Raw genomic sequence first — 19482 nt, 5'->3', positions numbered from 1 at the left:
TGTCAGTGTACAGCTATTTCATATCTTTTGCTGGATTTCTTCTTTAGTTCTTATTTTTGATCCTATTGAAAACAACATGTTAATTTTCTGGCTCTTTATGTATATAGAAATGCAGTTGATTTTTCTATATTGATCTTGTGTATTGCAGTCATGCTAAACTCACTCTGGTATGTTTTTGGTAGAGTTCATCAGATTTTCTACATAGATGACAATGGCAAAGGACAGTTTTCATTTTTCCTTTCTAACTTAGATACCTTTTATTTCTTTTTCATGTCTGATTTTACTGGTTATATTGTCCACTACAGTGTTGAACAGAAGAAAAGCATTTGGTCTTTCACTAACAAGGATGTTGTTTTCGGTGTTTTGCAGATTCCCTTTATCAGGTTGTGGAAGTTTTTCCTGTCTTGCTAATTTGCTGACAGTTTTTAATCAGGAATGCTTTATAGGATGCTTAATGCTTTTTCTGCATTTATTGAGACTATCATATTATTTTTCTTTTTTGGTTTATTAATATGGTGAAATATTTATTGATTTTTTTTAATGTTAACCCAACTCTGCATTTCTGAATAAACCCCTTTTACTTCTGATGTATTCCTGATACTATATTGTTAAATATTATCTGCTAAAATTTTGTTTAGAAGTTTTACATATATGTTAATAAGAGATGCTGGTCTGTAGTTTATTTTCTTATAATGTCTTTGGTTTTGGTTTGAGAGTAATGCTGGCCTCATAAAATGAGATGGGAAGTGCCCCCTCTTCTTTGGTTTTCTAGAAGTATTTGTGTCAAATTAATATTTCTTTCTTAAATATTTGGTAGAATTCACCAGTGATACCATCTGAGCATAGTGTTTTCTTGTGGAAAGGATTTTAGTTGAAATTTAAGTTTCTTGTAAATAGAAAGTAGGCCTATAAGGTACTTGCATTGGCAATTTCTGTCAAGAAATTTGTCGTTTTAATTCAAGTTGTAAACTTTTTGTCATGGTTCTTCATTATACTCCCTCATTATTCTTTTAATACCTCTAGAATCTGTAGTGATGTCACTGCTCTCATTTCTGATAGTGGTTATCGCACCCACCCGCCCTCCGCCAGTATGAGTAGAGGTGTATCAATTTTAATGATTTTATTAAAAAAACAAAAAATAAGAATTTGGTGTCATTGATTTTTATTTTTGTTTTGTATTTCATTGATTTCCACTCTGATCTCTGGTATTTCTCTTTTTAGTTTGCTTGCTTTGGGTTTCATTTGCTCATCTGCTTGTAGTTTAAGGTGAAAGCTAATGTCATGGATTTGGGATTTTTCTTTTTTTCTAATACAGCTCTCTAAGCTCTAAAATTTCCCCTTAAGTACTGCTGTAGCAACATCCCACAAATTTTATTATACTGTATTTTTTCAATTTCCTTTTGATGTCTTCTTTGATTCATGAATTATTTAGAAGCATATTATCTAGTTTCAAAATATTTGAGAGTTTTCCTGAAGTCTGTCACTGATTTCTAATTTAATTTTACTGAGGTCAAGGAACATATATTGTACCCATTTTATTTTTACATGTGGTAAAATCACAACATACATTGCTCTTATTCTTGTTTGAAAAGTCAATTAACTTTTAAAGAAGTTTAACTGAAACAAATGAAATCTGAATTAAATTTAATGCAACTTTTTTCTGATATCTACCTCTACACTTGGGGACCCTGTTTATACTTATAGTAGGCCAGTTGAAGTCCCACAACTCACCAGTTCTCTTTTAGCTTTATTTTGGGTTTTTGGGTTTTTTTTGAGGGGGGTTTCATTTGGATAATAATCTTTACTGCTATGCTTTTATGACCAGTGAATTTTTCTCTTGCAGTATTTAATCTGCTGTTAGTCACATCCACTATATTTTGATCTCATATTTTAGTTTTTATCTCTCAAAAATGGTTTGGGTTTTCTACATTTCCTAACGTTTTGAACATATGGAATACGGCTGTAACTGTTTTGATGCCCCTTTGTGTAAGTTCTAACATTTAATTGAGTTCGGGATCGTTCTTGATTGGTTGATTTTTCTCCTCATTGTGTCTCATGTTTTCCTGTTTATCTGCATATGTGGTAATCTTTGATTGGATGCCAGACATTGTTATTTTACTTTGTTGTGTGCTGGATATTTTTGTGGTCCTATTTATCTTGAGTTTCATTCCAGGATGAAGTGATGATTACTTCCAGATAGTATGATAATGTTCATGTCTTATTTTACTCTTTGTAATGTGGGTTTTGAACAGCACTCAATAAAACTGATTATTCCCCACTACTGAGGCCATACTTTCTAGGATCACCACAGGAACACCTGAGGACTACTTCTCTGAGCATTCTTACTAATTCCCTGTGAATTATGAATTCTTCAGTCTGGCTGTGGGACAGGCACTGTTCTCAGGACTGTTGGAGCACTGTGCTCTTTACTAATCCTTTTAGTTTGACTTCTCTCCTGCCTTGAGTAGTTTCCTCACATGCGTGTGTATGGTCCTCTTGGATTTTTTTCTGTGTGCAGCTCTCCTCTCGCTGTACTTTTTGTATGAATTGTAGCTGTTTTATTCCTCTTGGGCTCTCAGCTTCATCTCCTCAGGTTGGGGAGTCCCCCAGGCTCTGCCTTAGTTCCCCTTTTCAGTGCCATGACCTGGAAACCTTCCCAGGGGAGTAAGTTGGGGCAATTATAGGATTCATTCAATGTCTCATCTCTCAGGGATCGCTGGCCTCATTGCTTCACGTTGGTGTTTTGAAAACCATTGTTTCCAGGTTTTTACCCAGGTTTTTGTTTTGGTTTGTTTTCAGATGGAAACATAAATTGGCTTCACCTTAATTCATCTTGGTTGGAAACAGAAGCCCCCCCCTTTTTTAAATTAGTGCTGTGGTATAAAAGTGTGGTAGTATTAGAAATGATAATTTTTGAAGAGTATTCATGTCAAAAGATTCATCAGTTATTTTTGAGTGTGTGTGAGATTTATAGCTGTTTTTATCATTTCCCATTTAAATATATTCATGTATCTGAATGTATAGAGTCTAAAAAGTTATACAGAAATGGTAGGTAATTATCTTCATGGATTTCTGTGATTAATTTTATGTATTCAAACATGTATAATAAGAAATAGAGCTAAAAACAGCAAACACCATTTACAAACCAGTGTAAAGAAGTAAATAGTGGTAGTCTGTTATTTCAGCCTTATCTGAAGCCTAACATGACAATATTTTGGCACAGAAGATGCATGATTCAGGTCATTGGAGCCCAGATGCATGAATCTCCTCTTCTTCATGATAGAAATGCCACGTGCTACGGAAGAAATCCATAATAACTTGAGTTCTGAAGTATGTGGTGAATTCATGTCCAGTGGGAGCCTTGATTGGGTAATGGTAGAGGAGGGTACTGGGATTGCTTCCTACAGGTGAAGCATTAGTTTTATATAACAGTTGATTTGCATCATGACACAACTAGATTTAAATTCTTCTTGTTTACAGAAAATTGCCTTTATATTGTGTCTGTCATGCATCAATCATAAAATAATTTTTAAAATATATTTAATTTAGAGTCCAGGGGAAACTTCCCAAATGCCCAACAAGGCAAAATATAAACAAGCAATTAATAGTATTGATGCCATCAACAACCACCACTATCTCCAGATTTCAAACTCTTCTTTTTAAACGGGATTATCTGAGATAGTTTGCATGGTTTTTCAAATCTCTGTTTGCAATTTGCAGTTGGAAAGAAAAGATACTTCTTTGAGTATTCGTACCTCTGACTGAATTTTTAATGCATTATTAATATCCTTTAAAATTGTTTCTAGAAAGTTCTTTTTCTACTAAGTGGTGTTACTAGAGAGAGACAAGTCTGTTCCATTCTCCATTTAAGTAGTGATTTCTTTTATTCTCTTGATAGCCTTTATTCTTACGTGTCTGTGACCCTTATTCATGGATATACAAAAGAAAGAGATATGAGGACTTGTCATTCAAGTTTCCTACAAAAATTGTAAGGCCTTTGTAATTAAAACCAGAGAATCCAGTAAAATAAGCCTAGAGAAAGAAAAAAAATTGATGTGGGTGAGAAAGAAAAAAAAAATTGAGATATGGTAGGAAAGAGAACTCTGAGGTTCTTTATTTTGTCTTTTCATTTTCTTAGAAAAATTAGGGGTGTGTGTGTGTGTGTGTGTGTGTGTGTGTGTGTGTGTGTTTGTGGGAGAGAGAGAGAGAGCAGGAAACAATGGGTATGAGTATTAGAAGAAGGTATTGGGACTGTTGCCTGTAGATTAAGCAGTCGTTGTATGCTTATTTGAAGTATTTTGGTGGTGAGAAGGGAAAAGCGATCATAACACTGCTTAATAACAGTTTTGGTATAGTTAACAACAACGATGCTATTTTTTAAAGATGATCAGTTATTACCAAAACTTTTAAAGTTGTTCAGAGTCAGGACTTTTTAAAGGAAGGATTGTTTAGGAAAAGATCAGTGAGATCTGGACGTATATAGCATTTATATACATACGAAGCTATAGATCTTAGTAAAGATTGATACAAAATACTGAAATAATAAATCAAGACATTATTTGTAATTTTGTCTAGTATACCATGTATATAAAATTTCTAAATGCTGGTGCAAAATGATGCTGTATTTTCTCTGGCATCATAGTCTTCTAAGCACTTGTTAAAATTACAAGTATATTGTTAGCATCTGATATTCTGAAATGTTGAAATTTTGACCTTGAGCGACTGATCTTCCAGACAGCTTTTGTATGTTATTCATGTAAGTCCTAGGCTATATTATTTTACCTTTCTAGCTCATTTAAGGTAATAATGCAGTTTACAAATTTCAAAGTCATTAATCTGTGTAGGGGTTATGATGTCTAATATGGTTCCATTTGAATCTCTTTTCCTTTGATCCCAGATTCTCCACATTTGAAGAAGGTAAAATTGCACCTGAGGAATTAGAATGATGATCTTAGCCTCTTTTCTTTTGTGTCCCAATATATTGAGCTAGAATTTTGGAATACATATGATTATGAAATAGTGAAGTTTATAGCTTAAACAAAACACCTGACTGCTGAAGAAATGGTTTTTCCTCTGGCATTCCTTTACGTGAAGAACAGAAGCAAGTACTAGAAAGAAATTTGAAACCTTGAATAATTTTTTTCAGTTTTTTTGTTCTACTTTGAGTAAAAGCCCACCTGCTTCATCCACCTGCTTCTAAAATGATAAGAGTTCAGTATTAATACATAGTAGTTGGGGCCAAAAAGTTGTCACTTCACTCAGGCCTGAAAATGTTTGGTTAGAAACAGCTAAATATAGTATTTTATGTGTTTCTATAAATGTGTAAAGTGACTGAGCTTCGCAATTAACAGATACGTGCCATGATTATGTAAGGTTTCAATACAATTTGTATTTTAAAAGTATTTTGTTAACTTTAAAAAAATTAACTGATGTTCAGGTTTGGAAATTGGAGGTTTGCTCTGTTTTTCTTCTGTGTCTCAGTATATCTTATAGTAAACCAGAGTCCATTTGATTGATTTTGAAATATATAAATGTTATTCTGAAGTTATATTGTGTAAACTTTGAGTAGAGTCAAGAACTTATCATAGTATTACTATTTGGTGACATTGTTGCTTTAAAAAATTAGAAAAAAAATTATTTGCCATATTGCAGAGTTCAAAAAGTTATGTATATTTTGTAAAATAATCATCTGCTATTGAATACTGTAACTATTTTAGAGTATTAATGTTTATAGTACATTATGAGCTATTGATTTCAATGACATTATGAAATATTATCGAAATATAAAGCTCTTTTTGTTGGTTATATTAAACAAGAAGTTACTTTTTAATTGCATACTTAGAGTATAGCTCTTCAAAAGAGGGTTCCCACGAGTAAAGTGTTTTCAAAGTAAGAATATATAAAAATAAAATTTAAGGTTTTAGTCATAGCCTTACCCTTTAATTTATGGCAAATAAAATTTATCTTTCAGACTGCATATGGCTACATCTTGTTTTTTCATATTACATCTACAAGAGGGGACAAGTACCTTTATGAACCAGTGTATCCCAAGTAAGTTTGTTGTCTTTCATTCTTTTAATAATTGGTTTGCATACTTTGTATTCATAAAAACATTCCAGTTTTGCATTGTCTGAAGTGAATAAAATAAAGCCAGGCCAGTACTTTAAAAATAGTATTTCAGAAATTACCAAGTCTTTGAACTGTCATTAATTGAATAAAGAATTCTGTTACTAAAAAAGTCTGAGAATCTTGGGTGAATGTACTGTATCCCTTCTTAGTCATTCAGGATCACTACTAATATACTCTAGCATTATTAGGGAGGGGCTAAAACGTCATGAGGGGTAGAGAGGAAATGTCAGGAAAGTTACAAACACTTTTTCCTGTATATTTTTGTATGTGCATAGAAAACAATATGTACCCCGAACAGCAGTTACGTCTTGGATAGAACTTGAAGGAACAGGACTTTGATTTTCAAACTATGTTGTTCTGTATATTTTGCATTCTTTTCCTTAATTTTTTTTAAGATTTTATTTATTTATTCGACAGAGAGAGACAGCCAGCGAGAGAGGGAACACAAGCAGGGGGAGTGGGAGAGGAAGAAACAGGCCCATAGCGGAAGCGCCTGACGTGGGGCTCGATCCCAGAACTCCGGGATCACGCCCTGAGCCGAAGGCAGATGCTTAACCACTGTGCCACCCAGGCGCCCCTCTTTTCCTTAATTTTTTTGCCTCACTTTTGGAATAAAAGAATGTTTTATTGAAAGAACTTTTGAAATAAAAGAACATACCCATTTTAAAGCATATCCTCTTTTTTTTTTTTAAGATTTTATTTAATGAGCAAGAGAGAGAGAGCAAGTGAGCATGAGCAGGGGGTGAAGGAGGGCAGAGGGAGAAGCAGACTCCCCGCTGAGCAGAGAGCCTGATGCGGGGCTAGATCCCAGGACCCTGAGATCATGACCTTAGCCAAAGGCAGATACTTAACTGACTGAGCCACCCAGGTATCCCTTCCTTTTTTTTTTTTTTTTTTTTTTTAAATCATACCATTAAAGCTGGATGACTGTTTAAGTGAATATTTATCACGTTTCTAGATGGTAGGAGATGGCCAGAGTTTATCAGGTATATAAGAAGTTAGAGGGAAAGTAGATTTCAATAAAGGAAAGTTTACATTTCTGAAAATTAACAGGAGAAAGAATAACATTAAAAAGGCAGGTAACAAATTGGGGTAAATTTTTTCAGTAAATAGGACTGAGGCCTACTATTTTTATATTTTATAAAATATTATATTTCATGTAATTTTTTTATAAAATGTATTTTAAGGAGACCTATGAATTACTAAGAAACACAAATATTTCAAAAGGTAAATAGGTGAAAGCGATCTCATGATAGGAAATATACCTAGCAAATAAGAGAGAAACTTGTTAATTAGTAACTCAAACACTAGTAACTCAAAACATTAAATACAAATTTTTTAAAACCACATTTTAATATGTAAAAATAATCTTTTTTTGTTGGTTTTCTTTTAGAATTAAAAAAATTTTTTTTAAAGATTTATTTATTTTAGGGAGAGAACACACGCATGCATGTGAGCTCAGGGAGGCGGAGAGGGAGAGAGAAAATCCTCAGTCAGACTCCCCATTGAGCATGGGGCTCAACGTGGAGCTCAGTCCCAGGACCCTGGGATCATGACCTGAGCCAGAATCAAGAGCCGGTTGCTTAAGCAACTGAGGCACCCAGGCCCCCCAATATGTAAAAATAGTTTTTTTTTTTTATTCTGCTAGCAGAGGAATTTTAAAATATGTTCTTACACGCTTCTGATAGTAGATATACTCAAAAGTGTGATAATAGAGAATTTTGGTATGAAAGTCAACCATGGTATATTCTCAAATAATATGCAATCATTAAATATATTTCAAAAAATTCACAAAATTGAGAACTTGGTCATATTAAAATGCCAAGTGAAGAAATGAGTTACACAAAGTTATATATGTTATATGACCACAACAACTTTGCAAAACAACAAAAATTATCTTAAAAAAAAAAAGCTAGAGTAATGTATATTTGTAGTAATTGCTCCTGAATTGTAGAACTGTAGTGATTTTTCATCTTCTTTCAACTCTTGAATTTTCCAGAATTTTTGGTTTGCGCTATATTCAGTGTGGTTTAAAAAAAAAAAAAATCAGTGTGTTTGAAAAACGTATAACAAAAGCCAAAAAAAATGATTTTTAAAAATTGTGTTAGGAAAGTTGCTTAATACTTGCCGAAATTCTTGAGAAAACACTTTGGGGAAAGCTAATCTAGGCCATGTAGAATGTAACTCCAATCCATTTATCATAGATTTTAAGGAACTATCTAGATTTTCTTGATTCCATAAGCCACCTGTTTTTGTAATCTAATATTAGTTGAGGTGTAAGTTGAATTTTGGAAATCTTTTGTACTAATTTGATTTTTTTCAATAAAAATCTTTAATGCAAAAACCCTTTCAGTATATAAATTGTATTGTTTAAAATGTTATGGACATTTTGATAGGATGTTTAGAAATTTTAAATTCAGTTTTGTGGATAATGTAGAACTTGTTTTTCATTCTAAGCGGTAATTTTGTGAGCCTTTTGAAGAACTGTTGTAATTAGTGTTTTTAATTACCTTGTACATTTTGAGCTAGCATATTTGAACCCATTTTATTGCTCCATTTAGACATGCTCCTGAAAATACTTGATTAATTCATACTAGTCCAGGTTGACAGGGTGGGGAGATAACATCTCTTGACGCAGTGAAAAATACCATTTCCATTATTTCAGATCACTAACATGATTTCAAATATTTACAGCAATTTGGAATAGTATGTTGAGGCTCACTTTTTGTGTTGCAGAGAATTTCAAAAGAGTTTCTACCTTCTGATTTTTAGATTCCAGAGGATGCCCCTTAACTAAGTAGTAGTGCTGACAGTGCATGGACTTTTCTGTGTTTGACTGTATGTTGGACTAGAGAACTACAGAAAATACATTCTATTTTTTTAAAAATTTGGGCTTTCTTCCAGTATATTGACAATCACAGGTTTCAGTATGTGGCTCAGTAAAATGTGTATTGCCTTCGTACGGCATGAGTAGTGCCTTGCCTTAGCTAAAGGGCTAGGCTTTGGCCTCATGTGGACCCGGGATTGAATGTCCACTGTTCTCTTCCCAGCTGGATAACTTCTGTCAAGTTATTTAATACCTCCAAAACCTCAGTTTCCTCATCTGTAGAATGAGGTAGCTGTAGTAATTATTTCATAGGATTAAATGAGATCATGCATATTAAATGTTTACATAATTCCCTCATATGTGGGAAAATTAATGGACAGCTGCTCTTCTTAATGCTATTACTAATACACTTTTTCCTTCACCAAATTTTTACTTCATTTCTAATATTTTAAGTGATTTTATGTGCATAAGTATATATGAAGTGATTTTATATGTATAGCATATATTAAGTGACTTTTAATTTTTAATATTTGACCTGATAATGGACTTCTTTCCCAGTTTAACTTCTAGTAACTGCTACGTAAGATCAAAATATCTTCTAGGGAAACAGTTTTGTAGAGCAGGGCACACGAGAATCAGTCTATTATGTATTTTAGTGCTGGACTGCTGTCTAGTCGGGTTACTTAGCCAGCTTAAGTTTTTAGTTTTTCTATAGAACTTATTTATAAAATGGGAGTAAAAATATTTTTCTTGGATTGTTTGGAGGATTATAGGAGTTCCTGTTTTTAAAACCGGGAAAGTGGTTCATACATGGGTTTGGGGGGAGTTTAAAAAAATGTTTAGTTTTGACAGTGCATCAGCTTTGTCGTCTGTGCCATTGTAAGACCTGCGGCAGTTCCAGACACTGTTCTGAGCACTTTTTCAAACTCATTTAATCTTGGTAACAACCCTGTGAGGTAGTTAGGTACAATTACTGCAGCACAGAGGGGCCAGCTAACTCAGCAATAGTCACTCACCAGTAAGTGCTATGGCCATGATTCAGACGTAAGTGCCGTAGCTTCCACGTGTATGCTCTTAACCGCCAATACTGTACTGCCTCAGTCCTATTTATGCCCAGGTCATCTGCTACTTTGGGGTTTTTTAGGGAGTAGTGAATCAAAAACAGGAGAAATGATCTGGAGGGGTTTATATATGTAATGGTTGTGAAGAATAGAGGTGGTATAATTGAGGCCAGTAGTTAGTCCTGCTCTTCTCAATTATAGAAACACTGTTGTCTCTTGTTTCTCTTCTCTGAATTTTATGAGTTCATCACATGAGTTTTTCTGGAGTATCTCAACTTCCCTGTATTATGTGACAGCATCTTAACCTTAGACTGTATATCATTTTCCATTATGCTCCACCCGAGAACAGGTCGGATGTCCCTGTGATCTTTCATAGTTTCCACATAGTGGTGTTTCCAGCATCCTTCCTCCTTATATTGGGAGTCAGCTTTCAACAATGGGGGCAGTCCTATCAAATGACTCTTAATGCCTCAAAGGTCATTTACTCTTTGATTAATGTTTCACTTGTTTGATCTTTTTGTACATTTCATTCTATATTAAAATGTCCCTTTGTGTTAGCTACACAGACCATTGGACACAGTTGTCCACTAAAGATCCGTCTTGGCTTTTTCTTTCATATCTGGGAACTTGCATTGAAATTTATGGAGGAAACCCTGCCAGGGATAAATCAGAAATAACTTGTATATACCTTTAGAATGTGTTGATTTGTTTGTATTTAAATATGAGTGTGGTAGATCTTGAAACTGCAAATCATGTTTAATTTTATAATGAGAATAATTTTAACAAATATGTCATGATATATACTTTAATAGAGACTTTTTTCTTTTTTTTTTCTGTCTTTCCACTCTTACTATCAACCTCTTTTGTCAGACATCCGCCTTACTAGTAAGAGGACAAAGTTCTAAAAATAAAAAAGTTATACTAAAATTCAGTATGTTTAATTATCAAATATTAAAGAAGATCTAGAGATTATCTTCATGGGGAAAAAAACCCCACTCCAGAACAACCATCCAAACTCAAACCTCTTGGGGCACCTGGGTGGCTCAGTTGGTTAAGCATCTGCCTTCAGCTCAGTTCATGATCCCAGGGTCCTGGGAAGGAGCCCCTCATCAGGCTCCCTGCTCAGCGGGGAGTCTGCTTCTCCCCCCCCCCCCATGCTCGTGCTCACTCTCTCTTCTCTCTCTCTCTCCCCCCCCAAATAAATAAAATCTTTAAAAAAAAAATCAACAAACTCAAATCTCTCGTTTCCTTTTCCTTACCCCCAACATTGTTTATTAGATTTTGAGACTTCTTCCTAGCTGACTCTTAATGAAGTAGTGTCAGGTGGGAAGCAGGTAGAGGATAGCTCATTGAGGTTAGCAGTTTCTAATCTCAACACAGCTTACTCTGAAAAATCCTGAAACATTTAAGGGACAGAAACATTTACTGAAATTACATCACCTTTAGAGGAGAAAAGGTCTGAAATAGAGATGTGAAAGCTTCCCTCAACATTTGTTACTTCCTTTTTGCTAATAAATTTTTAGTGTTTTCTGGAAAATAAACTTTAACCGCTTTTTTTCCCCTTAAGGCTCTATAGATTTAGAGTGTTATTTCTAACAGTGTACCTTGTTATAAATTCAGTTTCTAAACTTGACAAATATGTCAGTTATCCTAAAATTTTTGATTCCCTTTGATCTCCTCAAAATATTACATTTTGTGTATTAATTTCAATATACATTCTATAAATGTAGGTGTGTATTGAACTTTACATCTTCTGTGTCCATTAGCTTACATCATAATTGTATGAGCACTTAGTAATAATAAGATTGATAGTGATGTTGTATAAATTCTGGGCACTGAAAACTACTCCCCTGTTGGCCATACTTCTAACATTGGCACCCAAATGCAAAGAATTATAGAAGTGTTTAAAAATCTCTGCTCACATCAGAAAATCACATTGTTCTTATCAGACTGAAGGCTTTCTGAATGTGTGATAATGTAAACAAAAAATTGTTTTTAAATATAAAAGGCCTGGTGATAAGGATACTACATCTTTCAAGGAAAGATCCATACATCTTTTCATACATCTTTTCATTTAAATTTTGAATTTTTTGATGCTCCAGAACTGTTGTAGATGCTGGGAATACCCACTGGTATCGGGGGGTAAAGGAAGGAAAACCAGATGAAAAACCTTACTCTTCTAGTAGATGGTGATAAATAAGGAAAATACATTACAAATTAGGTGATAACGTTTCTATGGAGAAAAATAAAGTAGGGAAATGGATTAGGTTGAAATAGAGTGGTCAGGGTCTTCACTGAGGAGATGACATTTGAAAAGATCTCAGACTAGGAAACAGAACATACCAGGGGAAGTGAATTCTGGATTGGAGAGATTTAGCAGGTAAGAAAGTTAGTAATATTATTGTGAATACATTTTAAGTTTTACCTAATAACTTACAGTTTAAAAATTAGAAGTGGGGTTGGCGGGCTCCTGGGTGGCTCAGTTGGTTAAGCATCCAACTCTTGATGTCAGCTCAGGGTCATGATCTCAGGGTTGTGAGATCAACCTTCACGTCAGTCTCTGTGCTGGGCATGGAGCCTATTTAAGATTCTCTTTTCCCTCTGGCCCTCCCATCCCCATGCTCATGAACCACCGCCTGCCCAAAAAAAGAAAAAAGTGGGGAATTTTTTTATTACGTGTAAAAATATGAAAAATTATGTTCCGATTTTTAAGCAACTTAACCCTGGGAAAGCCTATGGCCAAATCCCTTTTTTTGGTAAATGGTACCACCATTTACTTGAGTCTGTTTACTCCTCTCGCTCTCTAACTTCAGTCGCCCATCTGTATCCTGTCCAGTGTATTCTGCCTTTTGTATATTCTACTTATTCAACCTTGTGTGTCTCCTTCATGTCTGCATTTCTTCCCAGTCCCCAGCAACACTCCTTTGCTTTGGGTTTTGTCTCTTTTCTCCTGGATTATTGTAATATTGTCTTAAAACATATTTTACGGTTTTCCCCTAAATGAATTTTTAATATAAAATTTAATTGCCATTTCCTTACTTAAAAATTTTCTGTGGTTTTCCTTAGCAGGATTAATTATGTTGCTGTCTTCTTTTGAGTTTTATTTTACTCATCTGAGCAATAGAGCGAATGCTTTCTACTTCATTAAGATGAAGTCAGTGCATGAATTGCGGTACAGTACCTACGGTAGTGCTTTAGTGTTCCCCAGGGTTTTGTTCTGAGTTCCCTTCTACACATTCTACCTGGCTTTAATTATTTAGTACATGTGGATGGGATCCAGGTCTGTTTCTTTAATTTAGTGCTACTTTCTTGAGTTTCATGCTCACCTTTCTAGGACAGATCCATTTAGATAGGTCTGCAGGCAGCTTCAGATTCATCATGTCTCAGCCTCACTCATCTTCTTCCTTCCAAGGAAGCCACATGCTGTTGCTTTTCTCACATTTTTTGCAGTTACCATAATCTTTCCTACAGTTGTGGAAGGTTGAAACCTTGGAGTCTTTATTTCCTTATTTCTCATATTTGTTTGGTAATCAAGTTGTGTTGTATTGACTGATAGCTCTTCAGTGTCTCTAGAATTTGCCTCTCTGTGTTTCACTCCCCTTGTCTTAGTAGGGGCCTTTAGGGCCTCTCCTTGCCTATTGGAAAAGCTTATTTATTAACTCATTCTCTTCCTCTGGTCTCTTTCTCCTACCTACAGAAATCCATCCTTTGCATTGCTAGCAGATTTATTTTTTAAAACAGACTTGATAATGTAAATTCTTATCTCAGAAACTCTTTTTTAAAAGTCTGTATTAACTTTATTCTAAATCAGTTTAACACCTGTCTCTAATGATACAAAACCACTAACAGTGTGCATCACTACTTTCTGGAATGATAAAATTTTAGAAAGATCCTATGAGTGAACTTTTTTATGTCCTTTTTTTTTTTATTGTGGTAGAACACACATAACATTTACCATCCTAACCATTTTCTGAGTATACAGTTATACTTCATATAAGTGGAATCATACAGTGTTTATCTTGTGTCTGGCTTATATCACTCAGCATAGTGTCCTCAAGGTTCATCCATGTTGTAGCATATTTCAGAATTCCCTACATTTTTGGCTGAATACTATTCCATTATATGCATATAGAGGCACACCTTGTTGTACTTCACAGATACTGTGTTTTTACAAATTGCAGGTTTGTGCACCCCTGTGTTGAACACATCTGTCGGTGTCCTTTTTTCAGTAGCATTTGTGCATTTCATGTCTCTGTCACATTTTGGTAATTCTTAGCAGTATTTCAGGTTTTTAAATTTTATTTGTCATGGTGATCTGTGATCAGTGATCTTTGCTTTTACTACTGTAATCGTTCTGAGGTGCCATGGACTGTGCTCATGAACGATGGTGAGTTCCAGTGATGAGTGCTGTCTGCTCTGCTGACCGGCCATTTCCTTGTCTTTCTCCCTGACCTCTTTATTGCCTAAGACATAACAACATTGAAATCAGGTGAGTTAATAAGCCTACAATGGCCTGTAAGTGTTCAGCTGAAAGAAGAGTTGCATGTCTCTCACTTAAAATCAGAAGCTAGACATGGTGAAGCTTAGTGAAGAAGGCATGTCAAAAGCTGAGATCGGCCAAAAGGTAGGAGGCTTGTGCCAGTTAGCCACACTGTGAATGCAAAGGAAAACTCCTGAAGGAAATGAGAAGTGCTACCTCCATGAACACAAGAACGATAGGAAAGTGAAACAGCTTTTCTGCTGACATGGAGAACGTTTAGTGGATAAAAGGCCAAACCAGCCACGCCATTCCTTTCAGCCAAAGCCTAACCCAGAGCCAGGCCCTGACTCTCTTCCATTCTGGGAAGGCGGGGAGAGAGGAGGAAGCTGCAGAAGACAAGTCTGAGGCTAGCAGAGATCGGTTCGTGAGGTTTAGGAAGGAAGCCGTGTCTGTGGCATTAAGTGCAAGGCGAAGCAGCAAGTGCGGCTGTGGGAGCCACAGCGAGTGATCCAGAAGATCTGGCCGAGCTCATGACCGAAGGCAGCTCCACCGACCAGCAGATTCTCAGTGTGGGTGCAGGAGCCTCCCACAGGAAGAAGATGCCATCTAGGACGTTCCTGGCTGGAGAGGAGAAGTCCGCGCCTGCCTTCAAAGCTTCCAAGGACAGGCCAGTCGTCTGGTCGGGGCTGATGCGGTTGGTGACTTTTTACTTGTAGCAGGTGCGTATTTATCATTTCCCAAGTCCTAGGGCCCTTAGGAATTAGAGTAAATCTACTCTGCCTGTGCTGCGTAAATGGAACAGCAGGGTCTAGAGGACAGCACATCTGTTCACAGCATGGTTTGCTGAATGTTTCAAGCCCACTGTTGAGACCCGCTAAGGAAAAAAAAGATTCCTTTCGCATATCACTTACTCTGTACCTGATCGCACGAGAGTCCTGATGGAGTTGGACAGTGCGATTTGTGTTGTTTTCACGTCTCCTAACACAGCATCCGTTCTGCAGCCCATGGATCAAGGAGTCATTTCAACTGGCAAGTCGTCTTCTTTAAGAAATAACATTTCTTAAGGCTGTAGCTGCCGTAGATAGTGAGTCCTCTGATGGATCTGGGCAAAGTCAATTGAAAACCTCTGGGAAGGATTCGCCATCGTAGATTTCATGAAGAACATTCATGATTCACGGGGAGAGATCAGAATATCAACATTAGTAGGAATTTGGAAGAAGTTGATTCCAGTCTTTACGGATGGCTTCGAGGGGTTCAGGACTTCAGAGGAAGAGGCCACTGCAGAAGCGGTGGAAATAGCAAGAGAACTAGAAGTAGAAGTGGAGTCTGAAGATGGGACGGAACTGCTACGATCTTCAGGATACAACTGGAACAGAAGAGTTGCTGCTGATGAATGAGCAGAGAAAGTGGTTTCTTGAGGTGGGATCTACTCCTGGTGAAGGTGCTGTGAAGACCGTTGAAATGACGTCAAAGGACTTAGAATATCGGGTCAACTTAGTTCCTAGAGCAGTGACCGGGTTTGAGAGGGTCGACTCCAGTTTTGAAAGTTCTGTGGGTAAAAGCTATCAAACAGCATTGCAGGCTGCAGAGAAAGTTTTGTGAAAGAGAGAGTCAGTCGATGCACTGAACTTCATTGTTGTTTTAAGAAGTGGCCACAGCCACCCTGACCTTCAGCAGCCACCACCCTGTTCAGTCAGCCATCACCCTCAGAAAGATTTTGAGTTGCAGGAGGCTCAGATGATAGGATTTGTTAGCAATCCGGTATTTTTAAATTAAGGTATGTACATTGTATTTTTAAACATGATGCTGTTGCATACCTAAAAAATGACAGTGTAGTGTAAATACAACTTTCATATGCGCTGGAAGACCAAAAAATTCATCTGACTTGCCTTTTGCAAAATTTGCTTATTGTGGTGGTCTGGAACTAAAGCTGGTATGTCTGTACCACATTTTGCTTATTTATTCCTCTTTTAATGGACAGTTGGGTTGCTTCCATATTTTATGTTGTGATTAATGCTGCTGTGAACATGTGTGTTCGCAGGTCTCTTTGAGACCTGGATTTCAGTTTATTTGGGTTAATACGCCAGAGTAGAATTGCTGTATTATATGGTGATTCTGGTTTTAATTCTTTGAGGAACTGCTATAACATTTTTCTCAGTGTTTGTATCTTTTCCATTCCCAACAGAGTGCAAGGATTCTAATTCCTACACATCTTTGTCAACACTTTGTTTTTGTTTGTTTAGTTTTGATTTGTATTTCCCTAATGATTAGTGATGTTGAGTGTTTTCTCTCTGTTGGAGTCCTTTATTGAATCAGGTTGTTTGGTTTTTGTTGTTGTTGTTTTTTGGTTTTTTTTTTTTTTTTATTTTATTTATTTAGTTGACAGAGCCAGCCAGCGAGAAAGGGAGCACAAGCAGGGGGAGTGGGAGAGGAAGAAGCAGGCTCCTAGCAGAGGAGCCTGATGTGGGGCTTGATCCCATAACACCGGGATCACGCCCTGAGCCGAAGGCAGACGCTTAAAGACTGCGCCACCCAGGCGCCCTGGTTTTTGTTGTTGTTGAGTTTTAGGAGTTCTCTGCATATTTGAGATATTAATCCCTTATAAACGTTTGTTGCTCCCCAGTCACCACAAAGTGAAGGCCAAGCTCTGGCCTGGCATTTAGAACCTACTTTTCCCCTACCTTTAGCACTGAAACCACAATTCCTGTGTAATGTCTGTTCATTTGCTGTTTGTTTACTTGGTGCACCCCCCCCCCAACTGCGTGTTTTACATAACGGAGCTCTATGAGGTAGTTGAGAAGCTGAAGTCAAACATCTTACATCTAAAGCTTTTCTCTCAGCTAATTCTCCCTTGTACCCAAGAAGTAGCTGATCCTTCACATACAATCCCATAGCACTTAAAAATATTTACACTGGTAATCCATGACTATATTCTTATGAAAACAAGCAATGAAAAGTGAAATTGTCAACCTTACCTGCTTTAAAAAAAAATTTTTTTTTTTAAAGATTTTATTTGACAGAGAGGGGGGTGGAGCACAAGCAGGAGGAGTGGCAGGCAGAGGGAGAGGAAGAAGCAGGCTCCCCAATGAGCAGGGAGGCTGACGTGGGGCTGGATCCCAGGACCCTGAGATCATGACCTGAGCTGAAGGCAGAAGTTTGACTGAGCCACCCAGGTGCCCCCTTGTCTGCTTTTTTTTTAGATTCCAATCCCAGTTTGCTCTGCAGTTAGCTTTATATCTCTTGAGTAAATAAATACCTTGGTGTAGAATTGCTGGGTCATACCACATGTCTGGTGATTTTATATCAGATAATGGAAATTGTGTGATATTATCGAATGTCTGAGTTTTCTTCTTTTCCTTTAGGGAATGTTGAGATTATTTTGAATGTCAAATTGTAGGTCTCTTTGATCCTTCTGAAGTTTGTTTGTATGTTTTTAAGGTGAGTTCAACCTTTATTGTAGGTTAGCTGAGCCTGTCTGAGCTGTCCACGGAATGTCCTAGTCCTTAGCAAGGTCTCTTGTCTCTGCTCAGAACTGGAATGTCTCCCAGCCCTGTCGGAGCTTTGTAGCCCCAAACCCTGGCAGTTATTCTTTGGCAGGCAGTGGGTTTCTCACCATATATTTACACAGCTTAGTATTCACAAAGACTCCAGGGGAGCCTTTCTCTGGATCTTCTGCCTCTGGTACTCTTTTCCACAAATGGCTACTTCTACTTCCCTGAACGGAACAAGATTGTCATACTAGGTTTGGGTTCTCCTCTCCTTCATGGTAGTCTGGAAAGTGACTTCTATTAGAGCAGTTTTTTTGTTTTTCATCACAGTTTTGTGCTTCCTGTTATCCAGTGTCTCAACACAGTTGTTGCCTCTGTTTTGTCGAGTTTTCTTTTATTGTTTCTGGAGGGCTACTTTGGTACTAGTTTCTCTCTTAGTATAATAATAAAGTGGCCACTTGCCCATCAGTCAACCTGAACAGTTTTATATCTTTTTTTTATTGGAATGCGTTTTACCACAACCAGATATCATTATTTTATTTCATCCAGAAATACTTTGATTATTGATATCCTACTAAACAATTGTGTTGACTACAAATGATGACACATGAGGTATAGAGTGTGAGGAAAGAAACCTTTCTGAGCCTTTCCATAGCTATGATTGGAGAACCAAAGCCTCTTGGTCCCAGAATTCATCTACGATTGCCAGAATTTATTAGATTAAGTGTAGCACGTTCCAAAATCTTTTTTAAAAAAAAAGCTTGAGTTGCTAAGGGAGCAGATCTTACAAGTTCTCATCACAAAGTGATGGATTGTTAACTAATGTTGTTATGGTAATTGCTTAATAATACACACATATATCAAATTATTATGTTTTGTATCTTAAACTTACACAGATTCTATGTCAATTATACCTCAATAAAATAGGGGAAAAAAGATTTAAAGATCTGGAATGAGATTCCTCTTCATTGTCTTGTATGCCTCCTAATATTTGTACGGGTTGCTAGAGAGGTGTAAGATGCAAATGAAGAGAACAATTTAGAGATAAGGGCGATAGAAAGCAGCAAATGCCAAGTGAATGGATGTCCCCAGAAGTGGTAATAGCATTAGGGGAAAGTGCTAGGTTGTCAGGGGAATTTTGTATTTAGGATTTGAGCTATACTTGGAAGGAAAGATCAGATTTAGGGAAGTTACGTTGATAGGAGAAATACTGTATAATTAGCTGTACTCTTGAAGTTCCTGTCCATCCCCTCGATCTCCGAAATCCATCAGATTGTGTACCACATTGTTATTTTCTTTGGCTGGCACTGAAAGTATTTGAGATCTCCTGCATAATAAAGTTTGTTGAAATAAATGTTGAGTTTAATTGTGTAGTGACAGTTTTTAGCATCACTTTATTTAGCCCTTATCAAGCATACTTGACATAAATTACAGGCATTTTTTTTCTTTTAAGACTTCTCTGTAATTTTTGTAACAAATTTCTGAGTACTGTAGTTT

General features: G+C 36.5%; 1 protein-coding gene across 4 annotated transcripts in view; it reads left to right on the top strand.

Annotated features, from left to right (window-relative positions):
- Positions 1-19482, top strand: part of RIC1 (RIC1 partner of RAB6A GEF complex) — a 134462-nt gene that overhangs the window by 48225 nt on the left and 66755 nt on the right. For 3 of the 4 annotated variants that reach the window (XM_045772357.2, XM_045772356.2, XM_045772355.2), the window contains exon 3: positions 5972-6051. The exons of the other annotated variant lie outside the window; for it this stretch is intronic. In XM_045772357.2, coding sequence (XP_045628313.2) covers positions 5972-6051 — 80 coding nt within the window. The remainder of the gene's footprint in view (positions 1-5971; positions 6052-19482) is intronic. 4 annotated transcript variants of the gene reach the window in all.

The sequence above is a fragment of the Ursus americanus genome, chromosome 34, assembly GCF_024610735.1.
Source record: "Ursus americanus isolate L20-20 chromosome 34, mUrsAme1.1.p, whole genome shotgun sequence".
In the NCBI taxonomy this organism is placed as follows: domain Eukaryota; kingdom Metazoa; phylum Chordata; class Mammalia; order Carnivora; family Ursidae; genus Ursus; species Ursus americanus.
Note: the sequence above shows the minus strand (reverse complement) of the source record. Positions and strands in the feature narration are given on the sequence as shown.